This window comes from Cutaneotrichosporon cavernicola (assembly GCF_030864355.1).
Source record: "Cutaneotrichosporon cavernicola HIS019 DNA, chromosome: 3".
Classification (NCBI taxonomy): domain Eukaryota; kingdom Fungi; phylum Basidiomycota; class Tremellomycetes; order Trichosporonales; family Trichosporonaceae; genus Cutaneotrichosporon; species Cutaneotrichosporon cavernicola.
Window position 1 is genome coordinate 170,683 of NC_083395.1, and position 19,875 is coordinate 190,557.

At 58.4% G+C, this 19,875-nt stretch overlaps 6 protein-coding genes across 6 annotated transcripts; 3 read left to right on the forward strand and 3 right to left on the reverse strand.

The window, feature by feature from the left end:
* Window positions 1-3,743: 3,743 nt before the first annotated feature.
* On the reverse strand, window positions 3,744-5,515 carry CcaverHIS019_0300630 (uncharacterized protein; the record flags this gene model as incomplete). The annotated part of the gene is made up of 8 exons (XM_060598469.1): window positions 3,744-3,786; window positions 3,828-4,262; window positions 4,298-4,387; window positions 4,429-4,512; window positions 4,543-4,626; window positions 4,658-4,841; window positions 5,079-5,334; window positions 5,405-5,515. 8 exons carry the CDS (start codon window positions 5,513-5,515, stop codon window positions 3,744-3,746), a joined length of 1,287 nt encoding a protein of 428 aa, XP_060455259.1.
* Window positions 5,516-6,265: 750 nt separating this feature from the next.
* On the reverse strand, window positions 6,266-7,549 carry MBF1 (uncharacterized protein; the record flags this gene model as incomplete). The annotated part of the gene is made up of 5 exons (XM_060598470.1): window positions 6,266-6,397; window positions 6,552-6,657; window positions 6,801-6,936; window positions 7,251-7,329; window positions 7,547-7,549. The coding sequence occupies 5 exons, from the start codon at window positions 7,547-7,549 to the stop codon at window positions 6,266-6,268; spliced, it is 456 nt and encodes a 151-aa protein (XP_060455260.1).
* Window positions 7,550-8,480: 931 nt separating this feature from the next.
* SNZ1 (uncharacterized protein) lies at window positions 8,481-10,155 on the reverse strand (the record flags this gene model as incomplete). The annotated part of the gene is made up of 4 exons (XM_060598471.1): window positions 8,481-9,068; window positions 9,121-9,243; window positions 9,744-9,867; window positions 9,989-10,155. The coding sequence occupies 4 exons, from the start codon at window positions 10,153-10,155 to the stop codon at window positions 8,481-8,483; spliced, it is 1,002 nt and encodes a 333-aa protein (XP_060455261.1).
* Window positions 10,156-12,148: 1,993 nt separating this feature from the next.
* MCA1 (uncharacterized protein) lies at window positions 12,149-13,697 on the forward strand (the record flags this gene model as incomplete). Its single annotated transcript, XM_060598472.1, has 4 exons — window positions 12,149-12,939; window positions 12,976-13,468; window positions 13,513-13,630; window positions 13,666-13,697. The coding sequence occupies 4 exons, from the start codon at window positions 12,149-12,151 to the stop codon at window positions 13,695-13,697; spliced, it is 1,434 nt and encodes a 477-aa protein (XP_060455262.1).
* Window positions 13,698-14,389: 692 nt separating this feature from the next.
* Window positions 14,390-16,783, forward strand: CcaverHIS019_0300670 (uncharacterized protein; the record flags this gene model as incomplete). The annotated part of the gene is made up of 10 exons (XM_060598473.1): window positions 14,390-14,527; window positions 14,624-14,745; window positions 14,887-15,033; window positions 15,220-15,401; window positions 15,466-15,628; window positions 15,718-15,962; window positions 16,043-16,259; window positions 16,294-16,463; window positions 16,495-16,656; window positions 16,689-16,783. The coding sequence occupies 10 exons, from the start codon at window positions 14,390-14,392 to the stop codon at window positions 16,781-16,783; spliced, it is 1,641 nt and encodes a 546-aa protein (XP_060455263.1).
* Window positions 16,784-17,720: 937 nt separating this feature from the next.
* Window positions 17,721-19,811, forward strand: CcaverHIS019_0300680 (uncharacterized protein; the record flags this gene model as incomplete). Its single annotated transcript, XM_060598474.1, has 3 exons — window positions 17,721-17,882; window positions 17,918-19,151; window positions 19,186-19,811. The coding sequence occupies 3 exons, from the start codon at window positions 17,721-17,723 to the stop codon at window positions 19,809-19,811; spliced, it is 2,022 nt and encodes a 673-aa protein (XP_060455264.1).
* Between the last annotated feature and the right edge of the window lie 64 nt (window positions 19,812-19,875).

Consider the following 19,875-nt stretch of genomic DNA (forward strand, 5'->3'; position numbering starts at 1 on the left):
AGTTGCGTTAACGGATGCTGGTAAATAATCGTTCTCAACCCCATTCCAGTTCAACTATTACCATCCCCTTAACCAACATGTCATCTCATCTCATCTCAATCCCATTTCTACTTTCCATCTAATATCGTCCCATGCATACTCAATCCACCCAACTTCCCCACTCCCCACTCCCCACTCCCCACTCCACCCACTTTACCATTGAAAGATCTCAAACACGACGTACGTAGTTTTAGTTTGATGCACCCGCGGCTGCAGTTTAGGTCTATTGGAACAGTGCAAAGTTGGACTCTGCCCCAATGCACTTACTTGATCACCCTGAATCTCGTGATTTAAGGGATGAGACACAGGCCTTTCAACCCAAATCAAACTCAAAACGGTTCTCCTCTTTCAACCTAGCGTCCACTTTACGTAAACAATCACCAAGTTAACTGTAGCATCCAAAGAGTCTGTCTACTTCTTCGACCTGGAGTCGTCAGCTCACGTAACACTCTGATATCCCGCTCTCCGAGTGAAAACTCACTTCTTGATGCCGGTGCCGCCCATGGGACCCTTGCCAGCGGCTGCAGTTAGTGGAAACTCGGCGTCTAGAGAATTCGGCTTCTCGACGTCGGGACAGCGCGGGAGCGAGGCGCCCAACCCAATCAATGCAGGACTGTGCCCTCTGTCTGGGTGACAGGTGACACAGGCCCTATCACTGCTAGTCCACGCGCTCCTTGGTACACGGCCCTCGCTCTCGTGCTCGCCATGCTTTGCACTAGGCACTCGTCCCTCGTCACTCGCACTCACCCTTGGCAGCGGCTGCCTTCAACTCGGCCTGGTCGCGCTTCTGCTTCTCCTGTACGTTAGGCGTGTCCGTATCCTCCTTCTGTCATCCTGGACGGACTCCCACATGCCGCGATACCCAACCGACAGACCAAAGAAGCCAGACGAATGCGCCACAGGTTTGGGACAGGAGCACGCAGGATTCTCGTCTGCGCCAGCTGCGCATTCATTCCAGCCCACATCACGCGGTCATCCAGCACGGGTTCTCGGCACCTCTGCAAAGAGCACGCCTCTGGCTAGCAAGGCACAACGCTCCCGGCAGCGCTCACAAAGCCGAAATGAAAGAGGCGCCCAGGTACAGTACGCAGCGCTTCGGACAAGCACACAGCACGCGCTTTTCGGTGCCTGCTGCGAGAGATATTGTAGAGATTGCCGGAGCGGATCTCAGTTTGCGCGCTACACTTGCCTATGCCTCGCCAGGGTGCGTGTACTCACGAGGAATGCCCTGTCTGTCAGCGATGGTTCAAGGTAGTATGTGTGGTGGGGTGCGTCAGATGGGACACATGGGCGAGCACAGGACGCTGGTTGCCAGGTTTGAGGCGACGTAAGGCTCGCAAGGCCGCTAGGCTCGGCATCTTAACGCCGGACAACGGGGCCCGAAGTACTCGGCCGTCCTCCGATCCTCCGCACGAACCCGATAAAGCCATTGCGTCTGACACCAGCATTAAAGGCTCAACACTCACTTGTCATCCTCGTCGAGCTCCTTAGCCTGCTTCTTGGGAGCCTGTTGGTGGAATCATAGAAAGGCGTACGCGGAGAGGAGGGAGGGAGAGGAGGAGAGAACACAGGGAACATAGGGGAAAAGCGTGAAGGCGCAGTCACGATAGAGGACAATGAGTGAACAGGAGAGTTGGATACGTGCGGCCATGTTGGTATGGTTCGAGAGATGAAAGCCGAGCACGACGCATGATGGGGTAGTGCGCCATACCGGACAGGATGGCGGGATGCGAGGGACAGACGAATAGGTGGACATAGGGCGGTGCGTGGATGCGTCAGCACACAGGACACAGCACGCAGCACAGGTCAAAGACGAGGAGACGTACCTTGAGAGGCTTAGCTGTAGGCCTGTTAGCATTCTGGCGCCGTCGCCGCATTGTAATCCACATCCCGCACCGCGCTCCTCGTGCTGCCTGCAATCTGCGCAGAACTCACCCTTACCACCTGTTGTCAGCGTACTTGTTCGTATGCAGAACTCACCCTGACGACCGGACATGATTGCTAGTAGTTGTTTGTGAAGTTGCGTGCGTCTAGCTGGATATTGGTGTCGATCATGCAATTCTCAGAGCTTTCCCACGGTCACCTAGGCCTCCACCTCCACCTCCACTCTGGGTCACCCAAAACGATCATGTTATGGACGAGATGAGATATCGCTTAATACAAGGCCAAGATCAAGCCCAGACTAGGTCATGTTCTTGTACAGCTCAAAAACGTCCTTGTCCACTCTCTCCACATACTCGGCCATGCTCAGAAACTGCGCGTCTCCAACCCCACCAGCGCGGGCCACAGCCTCGGCGATATCAGCCTTAACCTTCCCCAAGTCCTCACACCCTGGACACGGGAAGCGACGACACCACGTAACCTGCGCATCAACAAGCCTGACCCTAACCCCAGCTCCAATCCACTCTCCAAGCCTCCCCATGAGCGCGCGTTGCTGATTCCTGCTCCGCACCAGCCATCCCTCCCGCGCGATGAAGATTACCGTCACTTCCTCTGGGGACGTATCGAGCCCGCCTCTGCCCGGTACCAGGGCTGCGTGGGTGGATGTGAGCACCTCACATCCCAAGATGAGGACCAGTTGGCGTACCCTTAGAGGAGGGGGAGAGACGTAACGAGTTGAGAAGTAGGTTGGGTCGCTGGTTGCTATGAGTTGGTCGCACCACTTGGGAAGGGAGGGGAGGCGACCGCGTTGTCTGCGGAGATGGTGGGGTGTGAGGGTGAGGTGTCGGACGAATTCTGTTTCGGCTTGGACATGGAATGCGCGTGATGCGGTCCGTAGGGCGAGGAGCGCGCCGTGGGGAGCGTGGGCGAAGATGCTGTCGATGATATGTGGGAAGGCGGAGGCGTCGAGCGTTGGGGTCGCAGGGGGTCGGGCTTGGTGAGAGGGTGGGGAGGGTGAAGAGGGTGGGGAGGGTGAAGAAGGTGAGGAGAGTTGGAACAGTAGGGACGGTGGGGATGGCGAGGACGGTGAGAAGGATGACGGTGTGTTGCCGAGACGGTGTGTGGTGGGAGAGGGGGTACAGAGTCGCCCGACAAGGCGTGGAGGGGAAGCGGGTTGGGATGGTCGGGAGAGAGTGTTCGCTAGAAGGGAGGTTGGTGGGGGAGAGGGAAGACGACAAGGCGGATTGACGCGTTGGGAGTGACAAGATCCGTGGTTGTGACAACAAGACATCTGCGTCAGTCCAGGAGTAGCCTGACTTACCTTACGACAAGTATTGACAATTGACAATGGTTGATAGTTTACAAGGGTTGACAAGTGATGGGTAGATTAGGATGGTAGGATGTAATAGTACAGATGCAGAACTGGAGCAAAACTTGCCTTCCTTCTGGTTAGTGGGGTGGACGTGGGAGACAGCGATCCGGCGGGCCGGCGACAAGATGTTCGGTACAGTAGCACCACTGGTTGACAGCTGATGGAGGGGATGAAAGGGGGTAAGTGGGACAGGAACAGGAGATACCTGGGCACCCGTATCCGTGGATGGTTGGGGAGACTGGCCAGCCGGGGTCGTAGGAAGAGGACCGTCGATGTGAGGTACAGCTTTTTAAAAGTGACTGATAGATACTTCCAATCGCATCCCTCTCTACCACTCTTGCTAATAGTATCGGGCTAAGTACATGCTGGACCGAGTGTTCCGCAAAGGTCTATCCAGACCATGTCTACATTTTGATCTGCACAAGATCGGGGTTACAATGTATCTCTTAAGCTAGAATGTTCCGGGGTGGATGACGCCAGAGTCGACCAGCGCGCTGGTGTCAGCTCCTTAAAGGCGTTCTGTAGCTGTACTCACCGTACGCGCGTAAACTCTGGCATCATGGCCGCATAGATCGCACACTCCCACTTATCCTGGGGCGCACGTTCCAGCTCACGGAGCCACGGCTCAGGCCCGTCCCCGTCGTCTGAAGCTGCAGGCGATGGTGGCGTCTGAATCTTGAAGGGCGTCGAGGTGGTGGTGAGCGTGAAGCCCAGACGGGCTGGGCCGCCGCCCGTGCTGGGCGGCGTGGGCAGTGTCGAGGATGGCGCCTTACAGTGTGCCATCGGCGGTGTGCGGGTATACTCGGCATGGTGAGCGTTAAGGAGTGCGCGGACACCGACCATGTCCCCGCCCGCAGCGAGAAGGGCACAGCCGTATGCCGCTGCCGCGGCAGGTGTAGAAGTATTTGGGGAGAGGGGAGCGAGTACCGCGCAGTCGAACACGCTGGCGAGGAGGTGAGGAATAGCCGGGCTGTTGTCAGCCTCACTGAACGCGGTTGAGCTAACTTGTCCTCGTCAGTCAGCAGGATGACGCGCGCTGGACAGTGTGTCCCCGCTGCCTGCTTGTACGTGAGAACCTGAGACTCGAGGACGCAACTGGTGTCAGCTATGATAAGCGTCAGATAGCGACAACATACCGTGTGTTCGCACGCAGGTCGTAGAACTCGTCGACGGGCTCACCGTGCTCAAAGCGCACTGTCCCAGCCTTGATCGCGAAGGGGCTGGGTCAGCGCTGCCATAGCACGCCTTACCGGACAAACGCGAAGCGCTTGTTGTCGACGCCGATGCTTCCGCCTGGCGCGAAGAGCATCGCCAGCTTGGCGAGCACATTCCATCTCCCGTCAGCCATGCCAGTGAGTATCTCACCGGCCACTACCATACTTGTCACGCAGGAGCATGCGGCCTACACGCCCGTTGGGGTCCTGCACCACGCTCCCTTGGAACACGTCCGAGGACGGGAGGACGAGCAAGTCGAGATCGTCGTGGAGGAGCACCATGTCGTTTGGCCCCGGAGCCGTGCTAACAGCCGCAGCCGTGGCGAGAGGAAGGACTGGATAAGCGGTGCGGCAAGGTGAGAGTTGGGGTTCGGAGGGGTTTGGACGGGAGAGAGAGGAGGAGAGGAGGAGAGGAGGAGAGGAGAGGAGAGGAGAGGAGAGGAGAGGAGAGGAGAGGAGAGGAGAGGAGAGGAGAGGAGAGGAGAGGAGAGGAGAGGAGAGGAGAGGAGAGGAGAGGAGAGGAGAGGAGAGGAGAGGAGAGGAGAGGAGAGGAGAGGAGAGGAGCAACTTACAAGGCAGCACATGACAATCAAGGCCCCAAGCGCGCCAACGCGGCGTCGTAACACCATCTTCCGACAGAGAGTGCTCGAGCCACTTAGTGAGTGGCACGCCGTCCGCTTGGGGCGTGAAAGCGTCCGTCACGCCGTCGCCCACGAGAGCGGGATACGCCGCGCCACTGACAGACGTGACGGTCGCGAGGTCGACTGAGCTGAGAAGCGCTAAGGCGCCATCAAGCGCTGTGAGGAGGGTGTGTTGGTCGAGTGGGGGCTGGGTTAGCGTAGTCAACCGGAGGAGGCTGGAGGAGATGGGAGAAGGCAAGCAAGGTAAAGGTACTCACCATCCCGACTCCCATTTCGCGCAGAGGGACGCGAGTCGCCGCGACGCTCCGCGCCTCATCCCACATCCTGGCGTGGAGGGCACTAGGGGTGACGACGAGCGTGAGATGCATGTTGGCTCAGTAGGGCGTGATATCGGGCTGGGAGAGCTAGTGCGAGGCAGTTGAAGCGGGTGGGGGGGGGGGGGGGGAGAAGGAGATTGAGAGAGTGAGGGAGTGAGAGAGTGAGGGAGTGAGAGAGTGAGAGGGACAAGGTGAGAGTGAGAACGAGTGAGTAATATGGGGTCCTCGTGCCCTCAGACTTTCGGGGGCAATCGGTGCGACGTGGGAGAAGGTCGTATCCTCGTTGTCATCGTAGTTGATTAGGGGCAGCGAGAGGGCGTAAGCGGAGTCGAGAGCCCGCCATCTACTAGCCCGATATACCGCTTGGTCCAGGCGCAAGGATGAGCATTTGGGCGCGGGGCGCAGTGGGGCGCGGTCATGACGATTGTGTCAGTGAGGAGGGGGATTGCCTGATTGAGATGATCAACTGGTTCAAGTAGTTAGTATGACCCCACGGTCAAAGTGAATAATGTCGACGAGGTTGAAGATGGATTCAGCAATGAGACAAAGAGTAATTGAGTTTAACTAGTCGAGATATTGAGTTTCAACCATGCCAGGAAACAACGAGTAGCGGAACCAAACATCCCACTCATCCACAGCGGCAAGGCACATCATCATCATCATCATCATCCACTCGCCCTACGCCTGCAGGTGTGCGTCTCCGCCCTTACTGGCGACCATTGTTTCGACCGCACCGAGCTCAACAAAGCTCCCGTACAAGCAGCTGCAAACTGCGGCAAGTCTACATCACTAATGACTAGTCTACTTCTTCTTGGCGAAGAGCGGCTGGCCAATCTGGTTGGCCGCGCCGCGGAGCTTGACACCCACAACGCGCTCGAGCTTGCCCAGCAACTGCTGGTTGGGCGTCGCACGGCCGGCCTCGAGGTCGGCGATCTGATGTTAGTGTGTGGACGCGGAGATTAGGGCTCAGAGCTCGGAGCACGGGACGAGGTCGAGAGGTGCAGAGGGTCGAGAGGTCGAGAGGTCGAGAGGTCGAGAGAACGAGATGACACCTCTCCACGCACTCGCGCTCCGCTCGGCGACTCACGTCCTGAGGCTTGGCGTTGACAGCTGTCGCGAGCTCCTTCTGCGTCATGCTCTTCCCGTCGGCGGTCTTCTTGTTCATGCGGGCAGTGGCGAGGGCCTTGCCGACGCTGCGGTCAGCGTGAAACGGGGGAAAGGCGACAGGTTGCAGTGGCCCGATGGAGGGTAGCAGGCGATGAGAGCAGTCGCCCTCGTATTACACCGCAGAGGCTCACGCCGACCATCTCCACCCCGCTCCGCTTCAACGACTCACGAAATGTCGACCTTCTCAGGGGGCTTGGGCGCGTCGTCGGCGTCGAGCTTGCCGAGACGCTGGTAGTCGGCAGGCCCACTGGTCTGGGTACGCCCCTTGGCCGTGGTGGAGGTAACAGTACCGGCGCGCTGGGCGGCTGGGGTTAGCCCGAAGGGGGGGGGGGGGGGGAGGGGGGGGGGGAAGGGAGGAGGAGGGCAAATGGAGGACGAGGGGGAAGGAGGGGGGGAGGAGTGGAAAGGGGGAGGCGCAAGCAGGAAGAGAGGATAGATGGGACAAGAGCAATAGGCAGCCTGAGCAGAGGACGTCCAAGCTGAGCACGAGTGCCGCGCACAGCACAACTCAACCCGCGAGGACGACAGTCCCCAACCGCGCCCATCATTCTAACCCCTCCACCAGCAGCGTACTGCCATTTCCCTCCCGCCCAACCCAGCCTTCCACCCCAACACGTACCGTTCAGTGCCGAACCCTTGGCGACGGTCGCGCGCTTCTGGCCGTAGCCGATAACAGTAGGCTTGTCGTCCCAACCAGACTGAAGAATCAAGCAAGCGAGCGTGCGGAGAAAGCATACAAAGCGGATAGAGTGGAGAGAGTTGAGAGAGTGGCGAGAGTGGAAAGAGCGGAGATCACGATCGTGCGGGCGGCGCGGTGTCAATTAAACGATGGCAAAGTAAAGCGCACGAACAGACGAGCGGGTGTGAGCAACCAACACAGTAACGACGCCGCTATCCAGCGGCCGCAGTACGTACCATTTTGCTATACAGATGATTGAGGATGGAGAGATGAGTAGACGCCGAGTTCCGACAAAGTACGAGTTGGAGTGTGCTGGAAATGAGACGCCGGAGCCGAAAAACGGGATCAAAACCAGGTGGACTGACGCAATCGACTAGGTGGAGAGAGTGGGGCAGAAGGCGTGGGCAGGGTCGCCGAATGTGTGGCAGGTCAACAGAAGGCAGAGGCAGAGGCAGAGGCAGAGGCAGAGGCAGAGGCAGAGGCAGAAGAGACTGACGATTTCCTACGTGTTTGCAAATCTGCACGTCGCAGTCTGCACGTCGCAACTGGCCGAGCTCGCAGAAAACGGTCCGAAGCAAGCAACAGCTCACAGTGCATGCTCACAGTACATGCTCACACAAGTCCACCCATACTGCTACCTCTCTGGCCTGCTACTCTAAGCTTCAAGCCCACACCTTCGGTGGGTAAAGCAGTGTCAGCTTAGCGACACGAGTCAGCCTGATGTCGCACGGCAAACCTCACATACCCTCGTCATGGCAGTCCACTCTCAACATCTCCGAACGCGCCTGAACATGGACTCTGATGTGCCGGGTGGTGGGATGGGTGATCAGGTGACGAGGCTGTGAGCGTTGCGTATACGTCTTGGGTATATTCTTCCCGCCATTGAACTCGTGTTCGCTTGCAGCCTCCGTCTTGCCTGAGGTTTGCATCGGTTGGACACCCAACCTTGGACACCTTTGGCGTTGATAGGCGACCATCCCCGACCCCAACCAACATGTCCGACGGCCGAACGTCTTCCCCTTAGTCAGTCTGTGCACACCCAAGCCGGCGCCCTATCAGTCCCTCAGTCAGCATACATGTGCATCACCCTACACACCGTGGAGGCCGCTCGTCAACCCTACTCAGAGATCTGCCTCCTCCTTCCCCTCGACTCAGTCCCGACACCCTCGCCTAGTTGCCCCGCTCGGCGTACGAAGTCTGGTGGCCAGTCTGGACCTCGTCCTTGACCGAGATACCGACCATTGCCGCGCCAATGTTCTCCGAGATCTGAGCCAGCATGTCGGGGTTGTTGTAGTGGGTGACAGCCTGGACAATAGCGCGGGCACGCTTAGCCGGGTCGCCCGAGAGGAAGATGCCCGAACCAACAAAGACGCCGTCACAGCCGAGCTGCATCATAAGCGCAGCGTCGGCAGGTGTAGCGACACCACCGGCGGCAAACGAGACAACGGGGAGACGCTTGAGGCGAGCAGTCTCCTTCAGGAGGTGGTAGGGGGCCTGGATGTCCTTGGCGAAGGCGTAGAGCTCGTCGTCGGACATGCTGGCCGCCTTGCGGATGTCGGCCATGACCGTGCGCTGGTGCTTGACGGCCTCGACGACGTCGCCGGTTCCAGCCTCACCCTTGGTGCGGATCATGGCTGCGCCCTCCGAGATACGGCGGAGAGCCTCACCGAGGTTCTTGCAGCCACAGACAAAGGGGACCTTGAAGGCGTGCTTGCCGATGTGGTGCTTGTCGTCGGCCATGGTGAGGACTTCGGACTCCTGAGGCGTTAGTTTGAGGAAGCGGAATTTCCGCGACTCGCCGCTAACTCACGTCGATGTAGTCGACGCCAACGGCCTGGAGGATCTGGGCCTCGACAGTGTGGCCAATACGGCACTTGGCCATGACGGGGATCGAGACGGCCTCGATGATCTCCTTGATCATGGAGGGGTCGGACTGGGGTTAGCGGGGGAGGGGAGGAAGGGGAGGAAGGGAGAATCGGAGGGGGTAGGAAAAGGGAGAGCGGAGAGGGAGGGCATGAGAGTGATAGCGAGGACGGCGCGAAACTAGCAGAGTGCAGCGAGCCCAACCACCCAAATCAGTAGAGCTCGTCGGCCCACAACAGCTCAAAAAAGCAGCATTGCCAGCGGATTCGCTCCCCCACTCCTTCAACATGCGTAGCCTGCTGACTGGTGGCAGCTCGACAAAGCTCGACAAGACACCCATTCCCAAATATGGGCGATGGCGATGGCGACACGGGCTCGGACATTGAACACCGTCCAAGCGCGATCTACGCTCGGACCATAGATTCGTCCGAAACGTGCCCCAAGAGCGTTCCACACAGGTTGGACGCCCTTGATCCCTTTCTCCCCCGCATTTTCCCGCAGCTGCGATTCAGGTGGTAGGGCGACTCAGGTAGCTGAATACTGCAGTCGTTCCGCTCCCAAACCACTCACCATACGGGCAACACCACCGTCACGACGAATGTTGGCGGGGATACGCTCGAGAGCCATGACGGCAACGGCACCGGCCTCCTCGGCAATCTTGGCCTGCTCGACGTTCATGACGTCCATGATGACGCTGGGTACTGTTAGCGTATGTAACCGGTGACACCAGTATTCATCCAAGTGAATGACAGCTTGTCGACGCCTCGCCTCGCCTCGCCATGCCATGCCACATCCCGACTCGGACGCCAACTCACCCGCCCTTGAGCATCTGCGCGAGACCAGCCTTGGTGGCGAAGCCACCGGTAGTGCCAGAACCGGTGGAGGAAGCGCCACGGCCGGGGATGGAAGGGGTAGCCGCGCCGCCGTTAGCGGGCTGGGTGGGGAGTGCGTTGGAGCTGTGGACAATGGTGGGCTCGGACATTGTTTTTGATTAAGGATTGAGTATGGGAGGGGGGAAAAAGTCGGCGAGGTGATGGACTATGTAGTCCTGCGCCGAGTAAAGTCAAGGTGGGCTGGTGGGCTTATTGGTACCGTGTCGTGTTTCTAGCATGCCAGGTGATGATTGGCAGGGATAACTGGGTATGTAATGGGTACGTATTCAAGGTATTTGATCGATTAGGAGAGGTTATAGTGGACATTCACGAGGTCGCGGGGGCCCAGAGCGCTCCGTGATCCATGGTTTTCCAATGACCTCCACTTGTCCCAATTATCCTAAAAGTATCCTTAGGTATCCTTAGGTATCCTGGGTGCTGGCTGTGGGTTCTACCTGAGCGGATCTAGGTCATTTCACCAGTCAACAAGCCAATTAAGCCACAAGCCAAACAATATTACCAAATTAAAATAATGGCCGGATCATCCGAGCCCACGTCGTTCACTCCACCACGTCACTACCATACTCTACTGACTCCTGAATCGACCAAGACTCTGTCAACTCTGCTCAACCACCAAACGAACAACGTGTATACGTGATGTGGCTGTTATCGAATCCGGAACCCCCCCCCCACCCTCGACTGAGCTACTGAGGCATTCCGCCTCACCCGAAGCCTGTAGCCATGACGCCTCCTCCTCGCACCCCTTGGCAGGGAGTCGAGTCGAGTACGATCTGACTCTCGCTTCCAACTGAACTGCGCATCATGCGGACTCGGACAATCTCTACTCGGAAGTTGGAAAAGCATCAAAGTGCAGAACCGATATCCAACTGCATGAAAAAAAGTCAGATGCTGAAAAGACGAGACCCCGGTGCGGAAAGGATCAGCTGACCCACGGCTTACTGGGGCACCGTGTAAGCAAAGCGGCAGGGTCAGGGGCAGCTCGAGTGAGTCGATGTAGCAAGTCGATAGATTCAAAACGAGCTAGGAGGATTGAGGGCGCAGCAGGCCAAATGGCGTGATGATATCCTGAGCCTCCACTCTTCACTCTGCTCGAGTTGGAAAGGCCTTCAGCAGCCCAAAGGCAAATAAACCAGTCAATGCAGTCAATTAACAGCTCTACAGCACACAGCTTGACGCGTTGCGTAAAAGGAATGGGCCCAGCGCGTGTCGCGCGCTGAACTGACTCGTCCAAAGCTCACGCCTCATGCTGTGGAAGGATATCGTTCCATGTCCGCGATTTCGGCTTGGCGCGTACTATGCGGTCCAGAGCTCAGCCACTGTCGCAAAACTCCCAAGTCTCCGATCAATTCGGGTTCACTCTTCAGATCATGCAATTACCTTGACCTGGTGAATGGTTCATCGGTTCGCTTCCCTTCGTACAGATCTAGGATACAGCACGAATCAACAACGCCAGCTGCCATTCAGGTACGGTATCGATTCAACTTGACTTGCTGAATGTTGCCTGGCGCGTACGACACCCCAGACGCGTCTGGTGACCTGCCCACCTCGCAAGACTTTGCCTGACGAGCCGTTTCAAAGATACACTTGCCTGACGAGTGTCTCAAAGATACACTGGTTCCGTCGGGTGTGAGGACGGCAGAGAAACAAGGTTAAAACTGTCCCTGTCCACGACGCGTACTCGCACTAAGCATACACAGACACATACAACATGCTCACATCATGTTGTCTGTTCAAGTCGATGAGAACATGCAAACAGCATGAGGATGATCTAGGCCTTTCAAGTCAAGGTATTCAGTGATCGACACAGAATGTGTGGCAGTTTGATTAGACGTTTGCTGTGCACTTTGTTTCATTTTGCTTGGCAAGATATGACATGACATGGCATAGCCTCATGACCACCCAAGGCACAAAAGCGGTGACAACGGAATCAAAACGCTCTGGCCTCTGCCTCATTCACGCGTCACCCATATACGCGATGTCACCTGTCAACTTACCCATCGCTTACTCTTCACTACTCTCATCTCTCACATCTCCATCTTCATCCACTTGCTCAACTACAACCACACACCCTCAAACTCCACCATGTACGGAGGCGGATACGACAATAACCAGTACGCATCAGGCTTTCAGCCGAACAACGGCTACCAGAACCCTCCCCCGCCACCACAGTTCTCAGACAATCGCGCCTTCGGAGGTTACCCAGGCGCAGGCGGTGGCTACCCGGGCGCAGCCCCCCAGCACCAGCAACAGTATGGACAGCCACAGTACGGCGGTGGCGGTAGCGGCTTCCAACCGCAGGGAGGCTACAACCAGGGCGGATACCAGCAACAGGGAGGCTACCAGCACCAGGGAGGCTACCAGCCCCAGAGCTACGCACCACCACCCCCGCCCCAGCAGCAGCAGTACAACTCGTACCAGCCGCCGATGAGCCAGCCTCCCCCGCCCCAAAACTACCACCAGAACGGGGACCGATACCAGCCGCAGAGTACGGGTCAGTACGGCTCATACATGCCGCCATCTGGCCCCCCTCCCCCGCCGCCGACCGGTGCGCAGCACTACGGACCCCAGTTCCAGGGCCAAGGCGGGAAGCAGCAGCCGTTCTTCCAGTACTCGAACTGTTCCGGTAAGCGCAAGGCGTTGCTCATCGGCATCAACTACTTTGGGCAGCAGGGCCAGCTGCGCGGATGCATCAACGACGTGCAGAATGTCCAACAGTTCCTCATGTCACGGTACGGCTACAGATCCGAGGATATGGTCATCCTCACCGACGACGCCAAGAATCCCCGCCAGATTCCAACGCGGCAAAACATTATCCAGGCAATGCAGTGGCTTGTGCGCGACGCGAGGCCAAATGACGCCCTCTTCTTCCACTAGTACGTCGCGGGTTTGGGGTTGTGCTGACTCATCAGCTCCGGACACGGTGGCCAGGTCAAGGACACGAGCGGCGATGAGGACGACGGGTACGACGAGTGCATCTACCCTGTCGACTTTAAGCGCGCGGGTCACATCGTCGACGACGACATGCACGCCCTTATGGTCCGCCCTCTACCGGCTGGTGCGCGCCTCACGGCGATCTTTGACTCGTGTCACTCGGCCACCGCGCTCGACCTTCCCTACGTCTACTCGACTGAGGGCAAGGTCAAGGAGCCAAACCTCCTCGCCGAGGCCGGTCAGGGCCTGCTCGGTGCAGCGGGGTCGTACCTCAAGGGCGACCTGGGCGGGATGGTATCGGGCGTGTTTGGCGTCGGCAAGCAGCTCATGGGCGGTAACAAAGGTGCAGTGGAGCAGACACGCCAGACGCGCACATCCCCAGCCGACGTCATCATGTGGTCGGGCTGCAAGGACTCGCAGACGTCGGCTGACACGAGCGAGGCGGGCAAGGCAACCGGTGCCATGTCTCATGTGAGTGTTCTAGAGGATGAGTGGGGACTTGGGCTAACCCACAGGCGTTCATCGCGGCCATGACCAAGAACCCGCAGCAGTCGTATGTCGGCCTTTTACGCTCGATCCGCGACGAACTCCGCGGCCGCTACGACCAGAAACCCCAGCTCTCGTCTTCTCACCGTAAGTCCAGCGCCACCGGCTATTGTTGACAGCAGCTATTGACACCAACCTCCTGTTTATCTGCTAAGCGCTCCTTGTAACTAGTTGTGGCCGACGATGCAACCGAGACCTGCACGCAAGATTCTCGAGATCTCAATAACGGACCGTGCCCTCGCTTACGGAAGAAATGTTGGCAGTAGTGCGCAGGTGATGGGAGATGGGAATCGGATGAGCACAGCGGGCACTGCTTGTGGCCGGATCATTGCCATTTGCCAAACAATCCCAGCGCGATCGGCCGGCAAGCAGCAACCCAGAGTAGCTTACTTATGCTTATGGCCGCACGCGGTCTGAGAGTATAACCCTCGCATCACAGAAGACGAAGATGGGATATCAGTGCTGACTGTGATTCGCCAATCGCGTGGGGTTCAACTACGCGCCTCATTGTCATCTATGCGCGCGATGGGCACGGTGTGGGTTGGGCAACGCAAGGTCCGCTGTCCCACATGGTACATGGAACCGGGATGCGATTGTGCTCTGGGGTCTATCGTCCATTCGAAACCATTCCACCCACTGACCTTGTATCTTGTGCCTCCTTCCTTCTGCCATCTCGTTATCCTCTGCCTACTATCTCATCTCACGTCTCCGCACTGACCAAGCAACAGGAACCGATCACATAAAGCCAAGCCCAAGCCATGCCTGGTCAATCCACAAATAACCCTCGCCACTTGGCACACCATATAACAGTCTCTACTCCATCCCCTCTGACAACAACACAGGACAATGGACGAGAAAAAGTACGATGCCGACACGGCCGTCACCCCCGCCGCCGAGGCCGGCAAGAACGTCCACTCCTCGCAGGTGTACGGCGACGATATCCAGAAAGGTCTTAAACGCGGTCTCAAGCCGCGCCATATTTCAGTGAGTAGGGGGTGTCCACGTGAAACGCACCCCTCCCTGCCAAATGCTCCGCCACGCGCTCCGCCACTCGCTCCGCCACGCGCTCCGCTCACACAGCTCCTCACCCTCGGCGGCATTATCGGCACAGGCCTCTTCCTCGGTACGGGTAACGCGCTCGTCAAGGGTGGCCCGGTTGGTCTTTTCCTCGGATATGCGATTTACGGCTGTGTTCTTATTTGGTGAGTTGCAGCTCATGAGGCAGAGACCAGCCTCGGCCTCGTAAGACCAGCTCCGCTGAACCGGTTGTTCTCTCGCGGCTCTCTTGGCACTCGCGGCTCTCTTGCCACTCGCTCCGCTCGCACAGCTCACACTCACACCAGCATCATGCAAGGTATCGGCGAGATGACAGCTTACCTCCCTGTCCCAGGTGGACACATGACTTATGCCGGGCGATTCGTCGACCCTGCGCTCTCGTGGGCCATCAACTGGTCCTACGCTATCCAGTGGATGCTAGTGTGCCCTGCAGAGTGAGTTGCGAGCGAGGTCAGGCGGGCTTCCTCTCCCCTCCCTCCCCTCCCTCCCCTCCCTCCCCTCCCTCCCCTCCCTCCCCTCCCTCCTCACCCCTCCCTCCCCTCCCTCCTCTCCCCTCCCTCCCCTCTCTCTGGCGGCCCGGCTCCCTGGCTCCGCCCGCTTTCGCTCGCCGCTCATACCAGACTCGTCGCCGTCGCCGTCCTCATGAACTACTGGGTCCCCGACACAAAGATCAACAACGCGGTCTGGATCACCATCGCCCTCGTCATCATCGTCATCCTCAACTGCTTCCCGGCATCCGTGTACGGCGAGACCGAGTTTATCTTTTCGTCTATTAAGATTATCACGATTGTGGGGCTTATCAGTGAGTCTTGCCCTGCTACCTCCTCCCTCCCTCCCCCCCCCCCCCCCCTCGCTCACGTTCACAGTCTGTGGCATCGCAATCAACTGCGGTGCCAACGACAAGCACGACTACATCGGCTTCCGGTACTGGAAGAACCCGGCCCCCTTCGGCGTCAAGTACCTTGGTCTTAGTGGATCGACCGGCCGTTTCCTCGGCTTCTGGGCTGTGCTCACCCAGGCTGCGTTCTCGTGAGTGCGGGGTAGGGGGTAGGCTCTCTGGTCCCCCGTGTCCAACCCTCGCCTCTTCCCACCTGCCCTCTGGCTCGTGCTAACCCCAGCTACTTTGGAGCCGAGGTCGTCGCGGTCGCCGCCGCCGAGTCCAAGAACCCCGGCCGCTCGATCCCTCGCTCCATTCGCCAGGTCTACATCCGTATCTTCATCTTCTATGTCCTCGGCACCTTCATCATCGGCCTCAACTGTCCCTCCAACGACCCCCGTCTCGGCACGTCCAGCGACGCGTCCGCCTCCCCCTTCGTCATCGCCATCTCGCGTGCCGGCATCAAGGTGCTTCCCCACATTATTAGTGAGTCCTCCACTGCTTCCAAGCCATACACCAACCTCTCTCACCCTCGCTTCACTCGCGGGTCGCACGCTCACACCCAGACGGCTGTCTCATCTCCTCGGCCTGGTCCGCCGCCAACGCCGACGTCTACATCGCCAGTCGCTCCCTCTTCTCCCTCGCCAACCAGGGCTACCTCCCCAAGTGGTTCATGTTCACTCTCCCCAACGGCACCCCCATCATCGCGTCCATGACCGCCGCCTCGTCGGGTCTTCTCGCCTACATGGCCGTCAACTCTAACGCGAACAAGGTTTTCAACTGGTAAGCAACTCGGTACCCCAACATCTGACTCCAGGTTCGTCTCGCTCATCTCGGTCACCGGCATCATGATCTACATCGGCATTGCATGGACATACATCCGTTTCCGTGCTGCTGTCGACGCACAGGGAGTCGACCGCTCCCAATTCGCCTTCCGCAGCTCCTTCGCCCGCGTCGGTGCATGGGTCTGCATCTTCGCCCTCCCTAGTAAGCCCCCTCCTTTACTCTACTGATATAGTCATTGCCTTGTTCTCTGCCTGGCAGGTGTTCATGGACACCAAGCACTTTGACAAGGCGAACTTTATCACAAACTACCTTCCCGCTGTCCTCGTGCCCGGCGCATACGTTGCCCGCAAATTGTACGCCAAGACCAAGATCGTGCCCCTCTTGGAGATTGACTGTGCGTTGATGGGAGGACTAGCTGACACACAGTGGCGACTGGCGCGCGTACCAAGGCCGACGTCCTCGAGGAGCTGGACGAGGCGCCCAAGGGTATCGGCGGGTACATCCACCGTTTCCTGTTCTAGTTGCCTGCTATAATTTACGCTGCTAATGAATGAATGAATGGTTAATGTGTAGAGGATTGACCAGGATATGTGCCACACATTGGAGCTACGAGAGGTGGAGAGTGGGCCGAGGCTGCCACAGGACAAGTTGTGCTAGTCTACCCCCGCCAGTGCTCTACCGTAGGTTGGTTTAGCCATCCCAGGTCTTCTACTCTGCCCTCAGCTTTCCCAGATGCTGTATCTGGCTCCCGTTCTGCCGAAGAAATCGTCACAGTTCGCGTGTATAGTGTAGGTGGTTATCACTGTTCGTTGTGGAGTGTATTCGCATCTGAGCCAACCGCTGTTCGACTCAGCGTGCGCGCAACCATTGCTTTTTAGTGCTTCCCAAGACAGCCCCGACGCAATGTCGCGGTGGCAGGTGCTGATGGAAGTGCGCCGTGAAACACACAATCTCCCTCAACATAGGCAGTCTGTCCCAAAGCTAGTAGATGGGCGAGGTGATATACCAACTGCTCCGGAGCGACTGCCAGCCGTGAGGCCTAATGACCCACTGGTCAGTGGTCAGCTCAACCAGTATAGCCTCGGGTCGTCGGCGGACTTGCTCGTCTGGACGGACGAGCTGTACGGATATGCAGAGAGTGCCGGCTTTCTGCGGAGAATGCCGATGGGGTACTGCTAACTCGGTGGGCATCGATCGGGAGCACCGAGGACACCGTTCCCGCAACGTCACTCCATCTCTCCCCGCACGCAGACCGCTACGCTCGCCACCAGAGCGGTGTCCCTCGTCACCTATCGCATATCGCCTACCTCGCCTCCTCTCACTCAAAATACATTCCAACATACATACAGATACCTCACCATGCCATGACGCCGTTCCTACGCGGCTCTGCTGCAGCAAACTATATGACGCGCTGACACGCCCGGCTGTACATTTGCCCATTCCCCACCAACAATCATCATGAAGGACGTCCCGCACGCCCAGGCATACACAGTCCCCGCCGTCCACGCGCACCCGCTCGACCCCCTTTCGCCGGTCGAGCTCGAGCGTGCGTGCGGTATCGTCAAGGCCAACCGCCCTACGCAGCGGTTGTTCATCAAGTCGTGCCAGCTGCGCGAGCCAGTGCGTGTCACTCTTAGGCCCTGTCCTAACCACAGCCTAAAGCCGAGCTCGTGCCCTACCTCAACGCCGAGCGGGCCGGCACACCTCTTCCCCCACCCGCGCGCCAAGCCGACGTCCTCTTCTTCGACCTCGCCGACCGCTCCCTCACTGAGAGCATCATCAACCTGGACACCGGCTCTGAGACCTCGGAAGTAGTCGAGGGCCACCATGCCGCGCACTCAAAGGACGAGATCATGGAAGCCCGCGAGCAGCTGTTCAAGGATCCCACCTTCCTGGAGACCGTGGCCAAGCTCAACCTCCCTCCCGTTGACGTGGTTGTCGCCCCATGGCCCGTTGGGGCGGACAACACCTCCCCGCAGCCCCGCCGTATCGCGTGGATCCTCTACTGCCGCGGCCCCTCCAACCACCCCGATAGCAACCAGTACGCGTTCCCTCTTCCCCCCGTAATCTTTTGGAACGTGTGGGACAAGCGCGTCGACAGCGTTGAGTGGTGCTACACCGGCGGCGAAGGGGACGCCATGGTCCACAAGCCTCTTACTGGCAAGAGCGTGATTGAGGGCATGCAGCCGGGCGAGTACCTTCCTGAACTGAATGGTCTTCCCAGGCGCGAGCTCAAGCCGCTGCACGTCACCCAGCCTCAAGGAGTCTCATTCTCTGTGAATGGCAACTTGTTGGAATGGCAGAAATGGCGCTTCCGCATCGGTTTCAATGCCCGCGAAGGGCCGGTGTTGCACGACGTGACATACGACGGACGGCGCGTGTTCTACCGCCTCTCCCTGTCCGAGATGCACGTACCCTACGGTGACCCCCGCCCGCCCCTGCACTTGAAGCAAGTCTTTGACTTTGGTGATGTCGGCCTTGGTAGGGCGGCAAACAGCCTCGAGAACGGATGCGACTGCCTCGGCAGCATGCGATACTTTTCCTGGGCCGATGTCAACTCGGCCGGACGTGCGTTCACGGCCAAGAACGTCGTCTGCTGTCACGAGCAGGATAACGGCATCCTGTGGAAGCACACTAACTCTCCTACCGGACGGGCGACGGTTGTTCGCCAGCGCCTCCTCGTCCTCCAGACCATCATCACGGTTGGTAACTACGACTACATCTTTGCGTGGCAGTTTGACCAGGCCGGCGGTATCCACCTCGAGACTCGCGCGACGGGGATTCTCAGCACCTCCCCAATTGATATGGGCAAGACGTCGCCTTATGGCACGGTCGTGAGCCCTGGCGTCCTTGGCACGAGTCACCAGCACTTTATCTCGGTTCGCATTGGTATGTATAGTAGAGAGAGTTAAGCTAACGCTAGATCCGTCCATCGACGGCGACGCCAACACCATCACCCAAGACGACGTTGTGGCTGACCCCTGGGGTCCAGAGAACCCGCACGGCGTCGGATTCCGTGTCTCTTCCACCCCGATCGCTCAGTCGGGATGGGCAGACGCCGCACCCGACCAGAACCGGGTGTTCAAGATCCAGAACCGCTCCGTCATCAACCCCATCACCATGACGCCGGTCGGATACAAGCTCGTTCCGCTTCCCAGCCAAATGCGTCTCTCGCAACCAGACGCGATGATCACCTCCCGGGCGCCCTTCACCCAGCACCACGTCTGGGTCACCTCCTACAAGGATGGAGAGCTGTACGCGGCCGGCAAGTATACGAACCAGTCCAACGGCAAGGCAGGGGGTTTGGAGACGATGGTGGCCAGGAAGGATAACACGTTGGACACGGATGTTGTTCTCTGGCACACGTTTGCACTCACCCACATCCCACGGATTGAGGATTTCCCCGTCATGCCCGTTGAGACGCATACGGTTTCGCTCAAGCCGAACAACTTTTTCACAAGCAATCCCGCGCTCGATGTGCCACTGTCGACACAGGCGTTCAACAAGTCGACGTTGGCCGAGTGCAGCGGCTGCCCGGCCAAGCTTTAGTCATGTAGTCATGTACAGTATGCATTAGTGCGTAGTCATGTACAGTATGCATTAGTGCGCCCAG